Here is a 20,196-nt window from a genome sequence, read left to right as displayed (position 1 = left end):
GTGACGTCCATAGTTACCACCAGCAGCAGCGTACATAAACAAGCCTGCAGTCAGTAATTTGGCTTAGTGTTGCCTCCGAATGCGATATGCGCGTTTTTTCTTATGAGGATATGTTAAAGAAAATGTTTTGTTTTGAGGGTAGACATTAAAAATATGTATGTATGGGTTTGAGATACAGAAGAATATTTTTGTTTATCCGTATCAGTATATTAATAAAATACAATAATTTACAATAAGATTTACATTGTAATAGATCAAGTTTTTGTGAGAGAGGACATAAGTCAACCACTGATGCGAAAATCTACAACATCATTTCATCGGAAGAGGATGTCGAGGCGCCGCAAAGGGATATGGAGCGCCTGGATACATGGAGTGACAAATGGCTGCTAACATTTAATACAGACAAATGCAAATCGATGCATATTGGCCACAGGAATCAGCAGGCGGACTACCGACTTAGGGGGTCAGTACTAAATAAATCAACACAAGAGAAGGACCTAGGAATAGTGATCTCGAGTGACCTCAAGTCGTCTGCTCATGTAGCAATGGTTGCTGCCAAGGCAAACAGTCGCCTTGGCATAATAAAAAGGAACTTCACCATCCTCATTAAAGAAATACTGGTGCCACTCTATCTTTCTCTGGTCAGGCCAATCCTCGATTACGGGGTCCAAGCATGGTCTCCACACTTGGTGAAGGATATTCAGACCCTAGAGCAGTGGCGGCGCCAGGGGGTGGCTTTAGCCCCCCAAAAAAGTGGCCCATTAGCTCCCCCAACTGAAATGAGCAAATTGAAAATTTAAAACACTAATTTAAATAATTTTATTAAGTGGAATTTTTCATTGCCAGGGCTAAAGATTTGTCAGCCATCAGTGCTAGCCCAACCATTAACCCCCTCCCCTTCTGAAATGAGGATGATATATGTGTATTATCATATTACTATTAGCCCCCAAAAAAAATTTGCTCAGCCCCCCATTAGCCTTCCCAACTAAAAATTCCTGGCGCCGCCGCTGCCCTAGAGAAAGTGCAGGGGAGGACAACCAAATTGGTACCAGACCTATCTAACATGGAATATGAAGATATGTGTCAGCGATTAGGAATCCAGACCTTCCAGGATAGGAGAACGATGTGGGGGGGGGGACTTAATACAAATATATAAGTTGCTACACGGCATTGACAATGTCTCCTTCAACAAGTTCTTTGCCCTTAATACATGCAACTTAAGGGGCCATTCACTTAAGTTGTCCAAACACATACACTGGAGAACGAATTTGAAAGGTAAATGGTTTGCCACGAGAGTGATAAACTTTTGGAATGCACTCCCAGAGTTTAGTGACCACGCCCTCATTAGCCTCTTTTAAAACTCGATACGACAGACACATAGAATTGATCCAATAATTGGCTAACAAGTCCTAGAGGTGGAGATCACGACAAGAAGTTTACTTATTTCCTCACTGTTCCTTGATTAGGAACGCCCAGGGTTATGCATACAAAATAGGGTGTTTTGCAACTTCATTTGGGAAAACCTAAAATGTTTGTATTTAGTGTGTCAAAAACATAAAGCTAGAATTATTGGCTTATTACTTACCTAGGTTTACTTAGGTGAATACTAGATGAAGGCTGTTTAGCCTATATGTATTTTTTGTGTAGTCGTTGGCCGGCGTGCAGTGAGTGAAAGCGCAACTTCATGATTGAATTTCACTTTTTGATGTCTCCAACATTTATCCAGTTTTCTTTCAAATGCAATTACACTCAGAACTCCTACAATAGTTGATGGGAGGTTATTCCATGTGTTGACTATTCTTTCCATGAAGAAGTTTTGCCTCAGACTTGTACGACATCTCTTTTTATTAACTTATTCTCGTCTCCTCTTGTAGCTGGGCCTGTGCCCCCATCGAGCTGTAGCTATCTCCGTTTCGTATTTTTCAGCTCTTAGTTTATATGCTTAAACCATATCGCCCCTCAGTTTCCTGTATACTAGTGTAGGCAGCTGCAGCACTTTCAATCTCTTTGTAGCTCTTCTCTGTACATTTTCCAAAGAGGATATATACAGTGGCGGAACCAGGGGGGGGGGCCTTAGCCCTCCAAAAAAGTGGCCAGCCCCCCCATTAGCCCCCCCAACTGAAATGAGCAAATTGAAAATTTAAAACACTCATTGAAATGATTTTATTAAGTGGAATTTTTAATTGCCAGGGCTAAAGATTTGTCAGCCATCAGTGCTAGCCTACCATTAACCCCCTCCCCTTCTGAAATGAGGATAATATATGTGTATTATCATATTACTATTAGACCCCAAAAAAATTTGCTCAGCCCCCCCTTAGCCTTCCCAACTAAAAATTCCTGGCGCCGCCGCTGATTATGCCCAGATCTTTTTCTATGTGAGCTTTCTCTAACGGTACAACTTGATCTTCATTCCTCAGTGTGTAATGCCTTTGTTCGGATGACTTAGGCTTTGACACTGTCATAATCTTGCACTTCAGTAACGTGCACAGACATTGCAAGGGGCAGGTGCTTTGGGCAGGAAATTTGGCACTTCACTCTTTTGTATTACCCATATTCGTATTTGGCAAGTATCCGGTAGCTGGGTGCAACGCCATTTTCCACATTATAATTTCTGAATGGTAAGAAAATGGGAAAAGCCCGTGAGAAATAATTTTTATTTCATTTTCATATATTTTTGTGAAGGGCACTTTTGGGGCACAGAACAAAGGGGCAGGTGCTCGGGCAAACCCCCCCCCCCTTTGCACGGGCCTGTTGCACTTCTCTGGGTGCAACTGAAGTACCCATCTCTGATTACCATTAAAGTATATCTATGTCGTTTTTGGAGTATTTTGGTGATGTATATGCTTATGAATTATTCTACGACATTTTGCAACATGCATACATTGTCCAAATGCGTTGAAAACGTCATGACGTCACCAACCCCATAGTCATGGAGTGATGGGGTGTAGTTTATGAGGGCTTAGCCTCCAAAAAAGTCAGATTAGCGCTAAGAAAGTATTATGAAAATAATTATGATTATGATAAAGTGTCAATGAATGTTACATACATATACCAAAAGGCCTTTCCCCCTATACGCCCACCGTAAAACAATGTTTACACATACATACGAAATAAATGCCTCCCCCCCCAAAAAAAAAAAAGAAAAAAAAAAAAATCCAGGCCACAGGCCGAGCTGGATATCATGGTGTTTCATTTTATGCAGTGGTAATCTAGATATATGAAATAAGATAATCTAAGCTTAATAGAAAAAATTAAGATATCTCAAAATGTAGAAAATACAAAAGAAGCTCATCCAAGAATGATTTCATAGGCTATCATCAAGAGGTATCCCCGTTTTTAAAAAGACCGGGCTTAGCGATCAAGTTAGAACAACAGTATATATGAAATATTAAGCCTTACTATATTAGCATATTTTTATACCATTAGTAATATTAATACGCTGTATTAAATAATCTATACAAATATATTCTAAGAAAATTTAAATGGGTTAACAGATATTCTATTTTTTATTTGACCGAATCCCAACTGATTTCGTTACCGAAAGTCCTGCCAAGAAGTATGGCTGGATGTCTACGTCGAAGTGTTGGCCTATTGGCCAATACCATTGCTAGACAAGGTAATATCATAGTTTTGGAATCTGTAATGCAGTGTGTGTAGCATAATAATTTTTTTTGTTTATTTTAGTTGTAGGAGTAGTACTGTTCTTTGTACAATAAACCGGTAGTCGTCTTCAGTATTTTTCTTTGCATGCTATAATAGTACTGTTTTGTGTTTTTTTTTATTACTTTTTAACTAGTTAGCCCATTCTCGTGATAATTACATAGTTGCAGGTGTTGTCTATGTTGAATAAGGCAGGATTTCCAAATTCAGGGAGATATGTGGTGTAAGATCAGCTGATGGTTGTAAACAAGATCAGTGGGATTTCATCATACGTTAGAAAAAATAAATTTTATTTAATGAACAAGCCATTGTAAATGATTCATAAACACGGGGACTTGTTATAAGATATAGAGTATACATTATGTGTATATATGTATATAGGAAGTAGTTGAAGCTGTTTTTGTTTTGTCTCAATAATCAATTGTAGGTCATCCTTGCAATATAAATATTATATTCTTGATTTTGACTTAATTTTCTGTTCTTAATTCAGGTCTCTTTGATTCATTTTCTAGTAGGGCTTGTTCAAATATGTATTGTAATGAAAATGTATGAATTTTAGTGGGCATATCCCCATATGTAAATGTAATAAATGTTAATAAATATGTATACCAAGGGCTTCCCCTTACAAGGAGGTAGCCAAAGTCAAATGCATAAATTCACTCCCACCCATTTCATCCCCACATACTCCATTCCAATTCACCATTCCTCCCTCCTTCCCTCTTTTCTTGACTCCTGGATGATGGATCATCCTTGCATCTCACCTACTGCCCGGTATGTAAATACATATAGAATATCACGGATAAGACATTTTGTAGAAAAAGTAATGATTAATTTACTTCTTATTTTTTCATATTGCAAATATTATTTTTTACAGTGCATATGCATTACAATATTCTTAACCTTGCTGCTTCTGAAGTAGAAATATTTTATGTAAATTTATTTATTTATTTTTTTCGAAATTGCTAAGATGGGATGGATGGAGGAATTGGTTTTGTTTATGATATGGTTGTGTACTTTGACCTGGTCACATCCTTTACAAGGGTGACCCCCCTCAATCAAGGTAAACAAAAAACAAATGGTTAAAGATAAGCAAAATATTACTTGAACACCTTAAACTTCATTCACTAGATTTTCTCTGTATTTAGTTTTTAAAGATGACATCCAGATGGTGGCTGTCATTGTTGATACTTGCTTGGAGGCAATTTCTGAATGTTGCCATGGCTCGACAGGTTATGTCAGGTGCAACAATGGGTATCTTCTACTGAATAGCAACATAAGGGCTTCAAGAACTTGGGGTTGATGAGCATACACTCATGATTTAAGGTAGCTCCATAGAAAAAAATCGCAAGGGACGAGGTCAGGGGATCACGTTGGCCGCCCATCATCGCCATGCATCGAGATCAGCTGATCCAGAAACATCCCCCCCCCCTCCGAGGCACTTGCAAATACTTGAGCTTTGTGTGCCATAGCTCCATCTTGCTGAAACCATGCTGTTCCACTCGCCATGACCCATTGAACCAGAGCAGCCTTCAGAAATGCCCCCAAGTGTATTGACAATGATGTCCACCATATTGGTGGATATCATCTCTATTGTCTCACTGTGTCTCACCTGGGTTGCTCTCTGCTTTGCCTTATATAGCCCAGGAATAGATGCTCATGTTTCCTGGGATGCCAAAACATATTCAAAGAAGGTAGTTTAAAAACCTCCAACCAATGGGAAAGCAGAATAAGCTTTCGTGCCAAATTGTTTCATTTCTGAGCTTAGTGTCATCTGACAGTATGAATAAGTGCACCCCTAGTGGACTGGTATTATGCAGTGCTAAACATTTTAATAAATACACATTATAATGTACACTATACTTGGGGTATATTTATGTATGTATCATCTGTTTAAGTATTTGGAATTATACAACTGACTGTTTTGTCTTCCAGGCCTGTTTGCTAAGCAGGTGTCCTTTCCACGAGCAAATGTGAGGCATACCAGCTCAGAAATTTATCGTAAGTATACCGGTGGCAAAGTCTTGTACAGAGGTAGGGGGTAGGTTACTCTAGTTTTGTGAGTATTTAGCATGCTCATGTGAAGATAGGGCTGCTAGCTCCCTTCATGAATTTGGGGATAATTTGGTGGTGGGAAGGTTAGTGGGTATTGGGTTTTAAGTCAAAACTATGGAGATCTTAGAATAGAAGACACATTTTAGTAAAAATACAATTGTTGTTTAGGTTATCAAAGACCCTAGTTTAGATTGTGATAGAAAGTAAGTGGAATGAAAGGGTAGTATATATAAACTTGTGCATTAGGAATAATATTTAGAAATAGGTTTAAGGAAGAGCAGGAGGTCAGTGATGATGCAGTAAGAAAATAAGTAGAGCTTAATGTTTTTATTTCTAGAGGTATTGTACAACATGTGTGTGTATGCTTAATTTTGTCATTGTTCTACAGCCACAATAAGGCCAGTAGATGCAGTTGAGCGACAAAATCTGAGTGACTTTGGGCAGTATGTAGCTGAGTGCCTTCCCAAGTATGTACAAAAGGTAAGATATATAGTTCCTCCATTTATGTGAGGATTTTTTTTTTTTTTATATTGTCACTAAGTATTAATCGTCTAGGAGGTGCTAAGATAAGAGGGAGGGTGGAGGGGTGGGTGGAGTGTATTCAGGGATGGAATGGGTGGGAATGATTTTATGCCTTTCCCTTTTCGGCTACCTCCCTTGTAAGCGGGGAAAGCCTTGGTACATGTTATGTATGTACTAAGTATTAATGTGCATGAAGTGAATGTTTTATTTAATGAATAATAAGGTGAGTTTTCTTGGGTGAAATCTACATGTGAACAAGCAATATTTTGTGCATTTGCATACAGGAAATAAAAAACAAAAAATATACTACAATTTATAGTAGTATACAAAATACACCAAGGGCATGGTTCATTAAATTCCATGCTACAAAGTCCTCTCTAAGGGGCACTGTCATAGCCTCCTAATAGGGGGGGGGGAGTTTGTGACATTAAACAACAACAACAACAACAACAACAACAACAACAACATCATCAACATCATCAACATCAACATCAACATCAACATCAACATCAACATCAACATCAACATCAACATCATCATCATCATCATCATCATCATCATCATCATCATCATCATCATCATCATCATCATCATCATCATCATCATCATCATCATCATCATCATCATCATCATCATCATCATCATCATCATCACCACCACCACCACCACCACCATCACCATCACCATCACCATCACCATCACCATCACCATCACCACCACCACCAGTACAGGTTGATTTTAAAAAATCCGGCAACCTACGGACCTGAGGAGTGCCAGATTTTTGAAGATGCCAGATTTTAGGTGGTTATATATGCTGTCCATATTCAACATAGAATAAATACCAGTACAATCCTTTAAAGAAAGAAAATTAAACCAAATGAAAAATCAGTGTCGTATGTTTCACAAATGGTTTGCATAGTCATGCCACTATGATATATATATATATATATATATATATATATATATATATATATATATATATATATGCTAATAAGAACACGGGTATGCATATATATATATATATATATATATATATATATATATATATATATATATTGTACTTCCACTTTCTCCACAAGGGACAGTACACAATGTTTACATTTTTTGCTACCCGTTTTCTTTGCTGAATCCATATTGGGCTATACAGCAGCAAATAAGTGATAAAATGAAAAGAATGAGCAGAAATGCCTGTGAGCATGTGTAAACAAGCCCCAACAGCCGATTGTGGAGTACAGCTCCAGAAAGCATTGGGGCATTATTATGATCAATTTGAAAATATACTCTGGAATCCATGCTGGAAATCTGAAGGAACTGGATTTTTGGAAGGTCAACCTTTAATTAACAAATTAATAATTACAAATTGTGGAGGATGTGTAGGCCTCAGGAGATGTGTGGTGGTGGTATAGATGAGTAGCCTACACCAGGAGGCTCGTAGCTGTCATAGCCATAGCTGTCACCTTTTTCCCCATGTGCTTTGATTGCTGGGAATTAGAGAAAAAACAACCAGGATTTGAACCCACATCTAATCAAATACAAGACCAACGCACTTCTAGTTATGCCACTAACACACTGGTGGTGGTAGATTTATACTTCTTGGGAAATTAGGTTTAAAAAAGCAGGAGGCTATCCATGGATTTTGACTTATGTTTCTTAAATATTTTTCAGGTTCAAATTACAGCTGGTAATGAACTTGAGGTAATGATTGCTCCTGAGGGGGTGATTCCTGTATTGACCTTCATGCGAGACCATACCAATGCTCAGTTCACCAACATTGTGGATGTTTGTGGGGTGGATATCCCATCCCGATTGTTCCGATTTGAGGTAAGTCACTTTTGGCTTTGACTTTGTTGTGTTTAAAATTTAACTTTTCATAAGAGAAAATACAGACAGGGGTAGATCATTGAATTTACTCTTGGTCATGTTAATGTTGCCGATACCTTGATTGGATGATTTGTCTCTATTCTGAGGATAAATGTTGCTTTGTGTTTCATGTGCATCTGGCACCAGTTCTTTGGTCTTCCCATAGATCTTTCTGGGAAGAGACTTTGGAACGAGTCTTGTTGTATTTGTGTGTGAGAGTTTCTGTGTTACAGTAAGTCCTCGTTATACGGTACATATGCGTTCCTGAGAACCTTACCGCAAATTGAAATTACCGTATACCGAACCCATTATAACATGTAATAATAGGATATGGCAGATGTATCTTCTCCCTGCTGTTTCCTCTTCAAAATATCTAGCGGATACAGTATCTGTAAATTTTTCTTACCGTAAATAGAATTGAGGGTAGTAATTACCAAATTCCGTAACTGTGAATTTACTGGATAAAGAATTACTGTATCAGGAGGACTCACTGTACTGGATTGTAGTAGTATTAGGAAGAGGAGAGTTGTTGCTGTTCATCAGATCTTTGTGTGAAAAGGTGGAGGAAGTATACATACATATACCAAGGCTTTTTCTGCCTTACAAGGGAGGTAGCCAAAAAGAAAAAGGCATAAAATCATTCCCACCCATTTCATCCCTAAATACACTCCACTCCCCTCCACCCTCCCTCTTATCTTAGCACCTCCTGGAGGAAGTATAGTTGGAATTGTAGGAGAGAGGCCAAACGCAGAGTATGGGATCCAATATATTTGATGTTTTGCCCAGCAGACCTTCTTCTGAAGAAGCCCTGCTGGGCAAAACGTAAAATATATTGGATCCCATACTCTGCGTTTGGCCTCTCTTCTACAGTGCTGTTGCAGTCGTTGCTGCTTTTACTCATAGTTGGAATTAATAAAGATCTTATATTTAGTAAAAAAACCAAGTGTTAGACTCTTGGGGCATCACCCGCAAATGGAGGAGAGGATGTTCTCTGGTTTTGAAGATGAGTACGTGAGAGAACTCTGATGCTGATCTTACTGGACCACCTGGTGCGGGCACCTGTTGTTGGTCCCTGCCTATTTTGAACCTTTATTATGTACATATACCATAGGCTTTATATGTATGCAATAAGGTTTAGAATAGGCAGGGACCAACCTTCATTAAAGAGACATTTTTAGTAACCAGTACTTCTCTCGTTGCAATATCGCACCAAAGAGGTGGAGTCCAAATGGTAAAAGAGACATTTGAGATAGTGTAAACAGAAGGATAACAGAAGTTGGAAAGTGGTCAGCATTCTCTTATCAAGGCCTAAAAAAAAAAAAAGAAATCTGGCTATAATGAGAGTTTCAGCCAGACCTGGTGATTTGACTAAGGAATGATGAAATCATTAAAAAAAAAATTGAGAAGTATGGGTTTACTAATTTATTGCCTTTATTCTGCGGACTGAAAGCCCTTTGTTTTTTCTTCTTTTTAATGTAAATTCTTAATAATGGTTTGTACCTATCACTAGTGGTTCTGTAAGATAGACAGCAGAGAGAACCATCTCCCTCTTGCCCATTTTCAAAGCCCATCAACCTCCTCCAAGGTTTGGGGAGGGGGGGAGAAAATAAAGTGGGGAAAATGAGGAAAAGAATTATATTTATAATTGAGATTAGGAACAACACTTATGAAGCGGCCTTGCTGTGGATGTGCTGTGTCTTGCGACACTGCTTCTGACCCAGGGCAGAGGTCAGGAGGTGCCAAGATAAGAGGGAGGGAGGAGGGTGGAGGGGAAGGGAATATATAGAAAATGGAATGGGTGGGAGTGTTTTCTATGCTTTTTTCTTTTTGGCTACCCCCCATGTAAGGGGAAAATATAAAACAAATCTCAAATTATACTGAGGAAAGCAATGAAATATATTTTTGAAATGGTGAAGAATCCTACAAATGCAATACCAGCATATTTTGAAGTAAGGAATAACATTATTATTTGTCAAGCAGTTTCATTATTTCATGTTTGCAAGATGTTCTTCCATGCAGTGAGAAGTGGGCATTGTCATTTGCTGCATTGCGTTTGACCCAGGGCAATTGGCGGGGTACAGAGGTGACCCATGATCCATTAGGAGCTGAGCAGGGCCCTCACATTGTGTGTGGGGGGGGGGAGGTGTTGGTGCTTGGTTTTAACATCAAATAAATGTATTTCCTCCACTTTGTCGCATAAAAAAGAGCTGACAACTCACAACAGCTCCCCATGTAGATGGTAACATAGAAGCAACCCACATTATATTATACAACAAAGACAACAATCCAAAGTTTCTTTCTAGAGTGATATGTGGGAAGGCCTCAGAACTGTTGCTGAATTTTGTAGGGCCTTGGGTTTTCAGTCAAGGAATTTGAAGGGGACATTTATTATTGTAGTTGGAGTATTAAAGCTCTGGCTGTTGGGCTCTGCTATGGAGGTGCTGGGTCTTGCTGCATTGCTTCTGACTTGATTAGTTTGGAGGACAGAGGACTCTTTGTCCTCAAGGAATTAAGATGGATGGGACAACGGAAATGTTTTTGGGTGTTAGGTGGGTATGTGCTTTGATATGACCACCCCCATATTAAGGGAAAGGGGTCTTTTGATATGTATGTCTGTATTATCTGTATTACTTCAGTGAAAAGGGTGGTCTCCATTTTCACTGGAACACTTTGTTGGTATGGTTTTGGGTGGATGTATGTTTTTGGGATGGGGGCTCACTGATTAAATGAAGTGGCCTTGCTGTGGATGTGCTGTGTCTTGCTGCATTGCTTCTGATCTAGGGCAGTAGGTAAGATGCATATATGACGTGTCATCCTGGAGGAGCCAAGAAAAGAGGGAGGGAGGAGTGGTGAATGGGAGTGGAGTATGTTGGGATGAAATGGGTGGGAGTGGATTAATGCCTTTTGACTTTGGCTACCTCCCTTGTAAGGGGGGGAAAAAGCCCTTGGTATATGTATGCATGCTTTTGGTGCATATGTATATATTCAATACTATTGTATCATTAGAAAAAGTGTAAAGGAAAAATTGTGATTAACTTTTATATCAAACGATTATTTACAGGTGGTGTATAATCTCCTCTCGGTTCGCTTCAATGCCCGTGTGAGGGTGAAGACTTACACTGATGAACTGACTCCTATTGACAGTTCTGTGGAGGTAAGCATGATTTAGTGTCATTTTACTGATCCATAGATCTGCAAGACCTCCCACAGTGCCTTCGTGTCTACCCTGTCATAAGCCTTTTCCAGATCCGTAAAAGCCCAAAAAACATCCTTACCTTTTCCTATTGCTTTCTCACATATCTGTCTTACCACAAAAATTTGATCTATGCAACCTCTACCTGTCCTAAATCCACACTGCTTCTTGCCAATCACTCCGTGTTCTTCTCCTAATCCTCTCAATCAAGATCCTCCCATAAGCCTTCCCAACTACACTTAACAAGCTAATCCCTCTGAAACTACTACACTCACACTTGTCCCCTTTTCCCTTGTAAAGCGGAACTATAGAGGCACTCCTCCAGTCCTTCGGCACTCTACCCTCTCTCCAGCAAACATTAAATAACCTCCTTTTTTTAAGACATTCTGCATGGCATCCATCCAGACCAGGTGCCTTACCTGCTCTCATCATCTTAACAACTGCCTTCACTTCATCCTTCCTTATTTCTCCTCCATTTTCCTCACTCATCACGGTCATTTTCTTAGCGCTTCCCACTGCAACTATCTTTCCTTCCCTATCCTCCTTCACACTTAGCAACTCCCTAGAATACTCTGCCCATCTTCCCCTTACTGCCTTCTCTTCCATTATCATCTCACCATCTACACCTTTTACCCTGTTCTCTACTTGATTCGCCCCCTCTTCCGCAATTAATTTCTTTCCAAAACATTTTTTTATTACTTTCAAAATTTTCTGTCATACTTTTACCCCATTTCACATCTGCTCTCCTCTTTGCCTCCTTTACCTTGTGCTTTACTTCTCTTTTCTTTGTACCTTTCATATGACTCCCTCATCCTATTTTGTAACCAATCTGTGAAAGCTCGCTTCTTCTCTTCTACAACCTTCTTCGTTTCCTCACCCCACCATTCACTACTCTTCCATCTATTTCCTCCTGTCCTTCTTGTTCCACACACCATCTTTGCACACTTTGTGACTCCCTCCTAGAACCATCCCCATTCCTCCTCCACTCCTAGTTCTACTCTATCCTTCACTCCCTCCCACTTCTCTCTCAGCTTCTTCTTGTACTTGTTTTCCTTTTTATGTAAAGAGTTCACTCTAAGCACCTCCCTACCATTTGTCCTTTTTCTCTTTCTCCATCTGTCCTCCACTCTCAACTTACCTTCCACCAAAAGATGATCTTATTCCCCCACTCTCTCCCCTTAGCACATGTACATCCTTAATTCTTCCTATTATACAGTAGCGGCCAAAATATAAGGGTAAGTGAAAGCATATGTATTCAAATGCATATATTGAAATTAATACCCTACACAAGAACTTCATATTTTGTATACAATTAGATATACATTATATCTATATTTCTTGGAAATTGAAGCTTATGCAACTGATACAAAGAAAGTAATTAATAAAGAAAAGAGTGTGTAATTTCTTGCGGTCAAAAGTTAAGGGTATCTTAGAAAAAAAGGACTTTCTATGCTTTAACAGGACTGTCAAATCAGAACCGCAACATAAAATTAGCATTTAAAATATTGGAACTTCAAACTTGTAAACATGGCTGCTGATAAACGACGTCCGGTGTCTTCTCAAGATAAACAGGATTGTTTGTCTTCACAAAGATGGACATTCAAATGGAGTTATAGCAGAGAGGATAGGAAGGTCTGTAAGTGTGGTGCAACGTATTGTAGCTCAATATAAATCAACAGGATCAATAATTTCACCACCTAAAACTGGTAGACCACGCAAAACCTCAGTTAAGCAGGACCGTCTTATGGTAAGGTTGTCACGGAAGGATAGATTCAAGAGCACTGCAGATATCCCGTGAGTTAAATGCATCTTATGACTGCGATGTGTCACGTAAAACAGTGTCTTGGAGATTAGTAAGTGCTGGTTTGAATGCCCGAGTCCCTGCATCCAAACCATTGATATCCAAGAAGAACCATAAAGCCCGCCTAAAGTTTTGTATTGAACATGTCTGGATGGAAGATCAGTGGTCAAGCATTTAGTTCAGTAATGAATCTAAGTTTAATTTACTTGGTTCAGATGGCAGGAATTATGTCCGACGAACGACTGACGAAAGATTGTCCGTTAAATGTGTGAAGAAAACTGTGAAACATGGCGGAGGAAGTGTGATGGTGTGGGGGATCATCTCTGCTGCTGGTACTGGCCCTCTTGTTCGCTTTCATGGGAAGATCAACGGAGAGGTGTATAAACAGATTCTTCGACAGCATGCCCTTCCATATTTGAGATCTTCAAGGGTTCAATGTCCCATATTCATGCAAGATAATGCTCCTTGCCACACTTGCAAGAAGGTCAAATCATTCTTTACTGAAGAAGAACTTTATGTGATGGACTGGCCTGCTCAAAGCCCGGATTTAAATCCAATAGAGAATATTTGGAAAATAATTGGTGAACGGGCACAGCGAAAAAATCCAAAAAATCAAGATGAACTCTGGAAGTTCTTGGAATTTGAATGGAGCACTGTTACTCCATCATTTTGTAGGAAATTGATCAATTCATGTAGCAACAGGTGTCAGGAGGTGATTGACAATAAAGGATTGTTCACCAAATATTAATGTTATTGCTATTTATCTTTTAAAATAAGTTGAATTTCATTATTTTCTAAGCTACCCTTAACTTTTGACCGCAAGAAGTTACACACTCTTTTCTTTATTAATTACTAACTTTCTTTGTATGAGTTGCATAAGCTTCAAATTTTCAAGTAATATAGATATAATGTATAATTGTATACAAAATATGAAGTTCTTGTGTAGGGTATTAATTTCAATATATGCATTTGAATACATATGCTTTCACTTACCCTTATATTTTGGCCGCTACTGTACTTCTATCTACCACTACATAGTCCATTAACGCTCTATCTACCACCCTTCCATCCACCATCCTCCCCCATGTGTACTTATGCTTGGCTTTCTTCTGAAACACTGTATTTGCTATCATCAACTCTCTTTCTAGACACATCTCCATCAACTCTCCACTACATTATTCACAAGGTTAAAATAAAGCAAACTTGAACCACTTGAAATAAGATGACGAATTGAGACAATAAATGATGTACAAAAATCACAAACAATTTAGTTGACATACACAAAGAAACTTATGTCCAACAAATACACAAATAACTAGAGGCAGTCACAACCTAAAATACCACACCTACCAAACAAGCACCAACATATTCAAGTACTCATTTTTCTCCCACAGCATCTAAGAGTGTAATCATCTCTCATTCCATGCAGTTAATTTCAGTTCAGTTCAGCTCAAGAATTTATTCAACAAAAGAAAGAAAAAAATTTAAACATACATATATACAAAATTTTACAAAATAACTTGTTGAAAAGGGAGAGCGTGAAGCAAAGCTTATGGGGAATGCTCTCCCTTTAGGGAAAGAATTTTTTATATTTTATTTTATATATATATTTTTTTTACAATTTTGTATAATAGTTAATAGTTCCATTCTTGATACTTTTAGAAATAGGATCACCCATCACTACCTCCCTTTCCTCAATCCAAATCCCAGTCCTGATTCTAATCCTACCCTTAACCCAACCTAACCCCATTCCCAGTCCAAATCCTGTCCCCAACTCTTAATTCCCCTGCTCAGTGCCGGCGAATCGTGGTGTCCATGAGCGGCCCTCTGCGGGTTCCCGCAAAGAAAGAAATGAAAGAAGTACTACTTATTGTTGACAAAATACCTCGCCATATGCACTGATTTTCTTCTAGCTAATGCCAGATGGTTTTATTTTTATTCAGATCAGGGGTAAATCTTAACCGCTTCAGTATGATGATCCTTATGGCATCATGAAGTGCGAGTGGTATACGAGGATGCGGCATTGGTGTCTTGATTATATATATATATATATATATATATATATATATATATATATATATATATATATATATATATATATATATATATATATATATATATTTTTTTTTTTGTAGTTGTACATGAGATACCCCCAGATTCTGTGAACTGGTTTTAGCACGTTTTCTGTGTGTATTATTACAGTAAGTCCTTGTTATACGGTACATATGTGTTCTTGAAAACCTTACTGCAAATTTAAATTACCGTATACCGAACCCATTATAACATGTAATAATAGGATATGGCAGATGTACCTTCTCCCTGCTCTTTCCTCTTCAAAATATCTAGCAGATACCATATCTGTGGATTTTTCTTACCGTAAATAGAATCGAGGATAGTAATTACCAAATACCGTAACTGTGAATTTACCAGATAAAGAATTACTGTATAAGGAGGACTCGCTGTATCCAGAGTAAAAGAAAACGAGTAATACAGCATTGACTTTATATTTTATAATGCAAGTAGTGTGCTGAATCGTACATATGGCACCTGACGCTGCATGCGAAAATTTGACTCGTACTGAAGTGGTTAATCAGAAACTTGCTGGTTGAGTGGGTTAGGGGGTCATCACAAGCAGCTAAGGCTGAGGGGATGGCAATTTGAATCCTGCCACTGGCAGAGCTGAACCAAGGGCATGGTTCATTAAAGTCCATGCTATAAAGTCCTTTGTAAGGGGCACAGTCCTAGCCTCCCAATAGGGGGAGTTTGTGATATTAAACCATGCCATTGTCATCTTGGGCTAAAGGGTTGATTACTGAAACTGTACTAGACTTTGTCATAAGTTGTCAAATTTGTAGAGAATATTTGCATTGCAGAGAGGTTAAATGAAGCAGTCTTTGGGCAGAATAAAATGGTTCATCATCAGAGCAAGGGTGTTAGCTTAGAATTGTTTAACTGTAACCAGAATAGAATTATAAGAGTAATTTAGGAGAGGGAAACAACAGGTGATGGGTGGATGAGAGTGTGTATGTGCCTTTGACTTGGTACATAGGTAGATAGAAATTTATTTATTTATTTTTTCTTTCTTCCACTTCCTCTTCTTCCACTTCCTCTTCTTCCTCTTCCACTTCCTCTTCCACGTCCTCTTCTTCCTCTTCCACGTCCTCTTCCTCCTCTTCCTCCTCCTCCTCCTCTTCCTCCTCTTCCTCCTCTTCCTCCTCCTCCTCCTCCTCCTCCTCCTCTTCCTCCTCCTCCTCCTCCTCCTCCTCCTCCTCCTCCTCCTCCTCCTCCTCCTCCCAATTAACTATTACCTGGGGAAGGTTTGTGATGTAGAACTGAATTTATTCATAAAAACTTGACTGGATGACCCGTTATCCAGGAGGAGCCAAGGAAAGAGTGAGGATTGGGTGGGGATAAAAGGGATTGGAATGTAATTATCCCTTTTGACTTTGGCTTCCTCCCTTATAAGGGGAAAAACTCTCATTAACGGACATTAATTAGTTGTGTTTGCGGTGTTTTTGCTGTGTTTTCGGTGTTTTTGGTGCTGTTGTTTAGTGCGTGCAATCACTATGCCATCCAAAAACCACTCGAAAACACAACGAAAACACCGCAAACACAGCTAATTAATGTCCGTTAAATAGAGGTCTCACTGTATAAGAAAGACTGAGTCCCAGCACTTGCCCACACAGCCTTGCCCTTACATCCAGTGTACAGATACAAAGGTGGAATTTGATGATTGATTCCTTTGCAGGTATACGAAGGGTCCAACTGGTATGAGCGTGAAGTTTGGGACTTGTATGGTGTATTCTTTGCCAATCATCCTGATCTGCGCCGAATCTTAACGGATTATGGATTTGAAGGACATCCACTGAGGAAAGATTTTCCTCTTTCAGGATATGTTGAGGTTAGTGCTTTTTTTCTGTCTCCATTATAATGTGTATCTGAAAATAGGCAAGAATTGGTTTACCATTAAAGTGGTCAATGAATGGAATAGACTTAGTAACCATGTAGTGAGTGCTAAAACAATCTGTTGTTTTAAGAAAAGAGAGAGAGAGAGAGCTGGGTCAAAATGTTCACGCATGAGCACCCCTTATCCCTCCATCGCTCCCTTTCATAACAATATCATCCATACACAATCATTTTCAACTCCTCTCTATCTCCTACTTTCTCCCTTCCTCAATGCCCCCTTCACCCCATCCATTCATCCATCTCATCCTCATGATAATGGTTGCCTCAAGTTTCACTAAGTGGAAAGCCCACTTCCCTATAGTGGCTGGCAATGGTCCTTGGGCCCTCGAACATATTTCTTTTGGAAAAATCTTTGATATATTAGTGTGGGACTATTTCTGTGTTGCCAACTGAAAGTAGAAGGAGGGGAGATGTCATAGGTTGTTGGTTCTCCATGTGAGAAAAGGTGTAAGAAATACAGTTGAAGTAGGACCTGAGGACCAGTGTTAGTTGCCGTGGGTTTCCAGGTAGTGAAATGCATGGCAACAATTGATATTGTAACATAAATTGTACCTCTTCTGGAAGAAACTGTTGTTTATTCAATTGGAAGAGCACTGGAGTAAAGGATGGGGAAGTGTGTGTTTTGGGGGGTACCTGAGTCGCCTCTCTCAATACAAAGTTCTCCAATCAATTTAAAATATTATCTGGGATTAGTATGTAAGGTGTGTTTTAGTGTTGAAACTGTTGATTAAAGGTGCAATGGAAATGTAACATTATTGTTATTATTTTTTATTTTATTTTATTTTTTTTTCTGGACAGTGTCGTTATGATGATGAAGCCAAGAGGGTTGTGGTAGAACCTATCGAGTTGGCCCAAGAGTTCCGCAAGTTTGATCTCTCTGTTCCATGGGAGACCTTCCCCAACTTCAGAGAAACCAAACCAACAGAAGAAGTTCCACTCAAGAAGGATGAATAAAGAAGTCAGATGTAAAGAAGTTATGTTTAGGTGTTTTAAGAAAGGAAAGGTAGATATGCATATGTAAATAATAAAGAATTTCCATATACTTGCCATATTCTTTAGTATACCTGCATATTTCTAAGCCATTTCAATACAAGTAGATTGCCGCAGGTCTTTACAAGAGAACCCAGGGGCACTGGAGTGATTGGTTGCAGTCTGTCATGTATATACCAAGGGCTTCTTCACCCTTATAAGGGAGGTAGCCGGTATGCACCCACTCCCAGCCGTTGGTTGCATTAAATGGTAATATTTTGAATTTTACTTGATGCAGCCCAAAGGGAATTCTCCCCGTCTTCTTCTTTTCTGCATGGGGGGACGGGGACGGAGAGGGGAGGTCGCCAATTTAATGAAGCGGCCTTGCTGTGGATATGCTGTGTCTTGCGACACTGCCTCTGACCTAGGGCAGTGGACAAGGTGCAGGGATGACCTGTCATCCAGGAGGTGCTCAGATGAGAGGGAGGGTGGAGTGTATTTAGGGATGGAATGGGTGGCAATGGTTTTATGCCTTTTTCTTTTTGGCTACCTGCCTTGTAAGGGGGAAAAAACCTTGGTATATGTATGTATTGTGAATATGGGAGCAAGATAAGAGATGGTCCAAAACTGTCTTTCTAAATGAATAGAAATTTTGGAATGGTCTGTAGTCATTAAGACCACTGCCCTGTTAAGGTGTCCTCCAAAGATCCTGTCTGAATTCTTAACTTTTCTATCTATTCTATTCTATATCCCAAAGGCTTCCATACATGGGAGGTAGCCAAATCAAAGCCATGCACCCGCTACCGTCCACCACCCTTGTTTCCCCCATCATCTTATCTCCTCATGGATGAAGGTTCTTTCCTGTCTCCTGTCCACCGCTTGGGCACGAAGCAATGCAGCAAGACATTGCACATCCACAGCAAGGCTGTTTCACTTAGCAACTCCCACCTCTCCTTCCCCTCATGCAGAAAATAGAGAAGATGGAGAGAAATCTGTTTGGGTTACGTATGAATACCATCCACACAATCATTCCCCACTTCCCCCAACCCCTGCCCTCTCCCTTTTTTTTCTTGACATAGTAAAGAGCGAAGACTGGGAGAAAATCCCTTTGGGCTACATAAAAATATCCATACATAGCCATTCTCCACCCAGCCCCATCACCTGCCTTCTTCCCTCCTTGCTCAACAGACCTTCCCCTCTTGCTTAAAGCCCCTTTCACTCCATCTATCAACCTCATCCTCTGTTGTCCCCTCAAGTTCACTCCTTCCATCTCTGCCTTCCACACCTCTTTTACTAATCTTTATTCACTCATTCTTTCCATTTGTCCAAACCATCCCAGCAATCTTTCATCAGTCCTATCTGCCAGGTACATACATACATATACCAAGGCTTTTTCCCCCTTACAAGGGAGGTAGCCAAAAAGGAAAAGGCATAAAATCATTCCCACCCATTCCATCCCTGAATACACTCCACACCCCTCCACCCTCCCTCTTATCTTAGCACCTCCTGGATGACGGGTCATCCCTGCACCTTGTCCACTGCCCTAGATCAGAAGCAGTGTCGCAAGACACAGCACATCCACAGCAAGGCCGCTTCATTAAATCGGCGACCCCGCTCTCTGTCCTTCCATGCATAAAAGGAGAAGATGGGGAGAAATCTCTTCGGGCTGCGTCAAATTTTGCTCACACATACTACCTCACCCCCCATCCCCCCGTCCATTCCACCTCATGCATCACAACATCATCCATATACAACCATTCTCCATTCACCCCTGTCTTCTGTCCTCTCCCGTCCTTCCTCAACAGACATTCCCCTCTTCTCCAAAGCCCCCTTTACCCCATCCATCCACCTTATCCTAGGACGTCCCCTCATGTTCACTCCCTCCACATCTGCCTTCCATACCTCTTTTACTAGTCTTTCTTCACTCATTCTTTCCATGTGTCCAAACCATCCTAATACTCTTTCATCAACCCTATCTCCCAACTCCCTTTCCACCCCTGTTCTTCTCCTCACCTCCTCATTTCTCACTCTATCCAGCCTAGTAACCCCCATCATACGTCTCAGACACCTCATCTCAAACACATTCAAACTCCTCTCTTCCTCTCTTATGTTCCATGTTTCTGCCCCATACAGTGCTGTTGGCACAATCACTCCTTCATACAGTCTCCTCTTA

The 20,196-nt window shown here is 39.8% G+C and overlaps 1 protein-coding gene across 1 annotated transcript; it reads left to right on the top strand.

Annotated features, from left to right (window-relative positions):
• The first annotated feature begins 3,497 nt into the window (after positions 1 to 3,497).
• ND-30 (NADH:ubiquinone oxidoreductase core subunit S3) lies at positions 3,498 to 18,096 on the top strand. Its single transcript, XM_076184964.1, has 7 exons — positions 3,498 to 3,616; positions 5,593 to 5,658; positions 6,101 to 6,192; positions 7,900 to 8,055; positions 11,156 to 11,248; positions 16,837 to 16,989; positions 17,853 to 18,096. The coding sequence occupies exons 1-7, from the start codon at positions 3,559 to 3,561 to the stop codon at positions 18,006 to 18,008; spliced, it is 774 nt and encodes a 257-aa protein (XP_076041079.1). The 5' UTR covers positions 3,498 to 3,558; the 3' UTR covers positions 18,009 to 18,096.
• The last annotated feature ends 2,100 nt before the right edge of the window (positions 18,097 to 20,196 follow it).

Source organism: Oratosquilla oratoria, chromosome 5, assembly GCF_046742065.1.
Source record: "Oratosquilla oratoria isolate Oo_2021 chromosome 5, ASM4674206v1, whole genome shotgun sequence".
Lineage (NCBI taxonomy): Eukaryota > Metazoa > Arthropoda > Malacostraca > Stomatopoda > Squillidae > Oratosquilla > Oratosquilla oratoria.
Note: the sequence above shows the minus strand (reverse complement) of the source record. Positions and strands in the feature narration are given on the sequence as shown.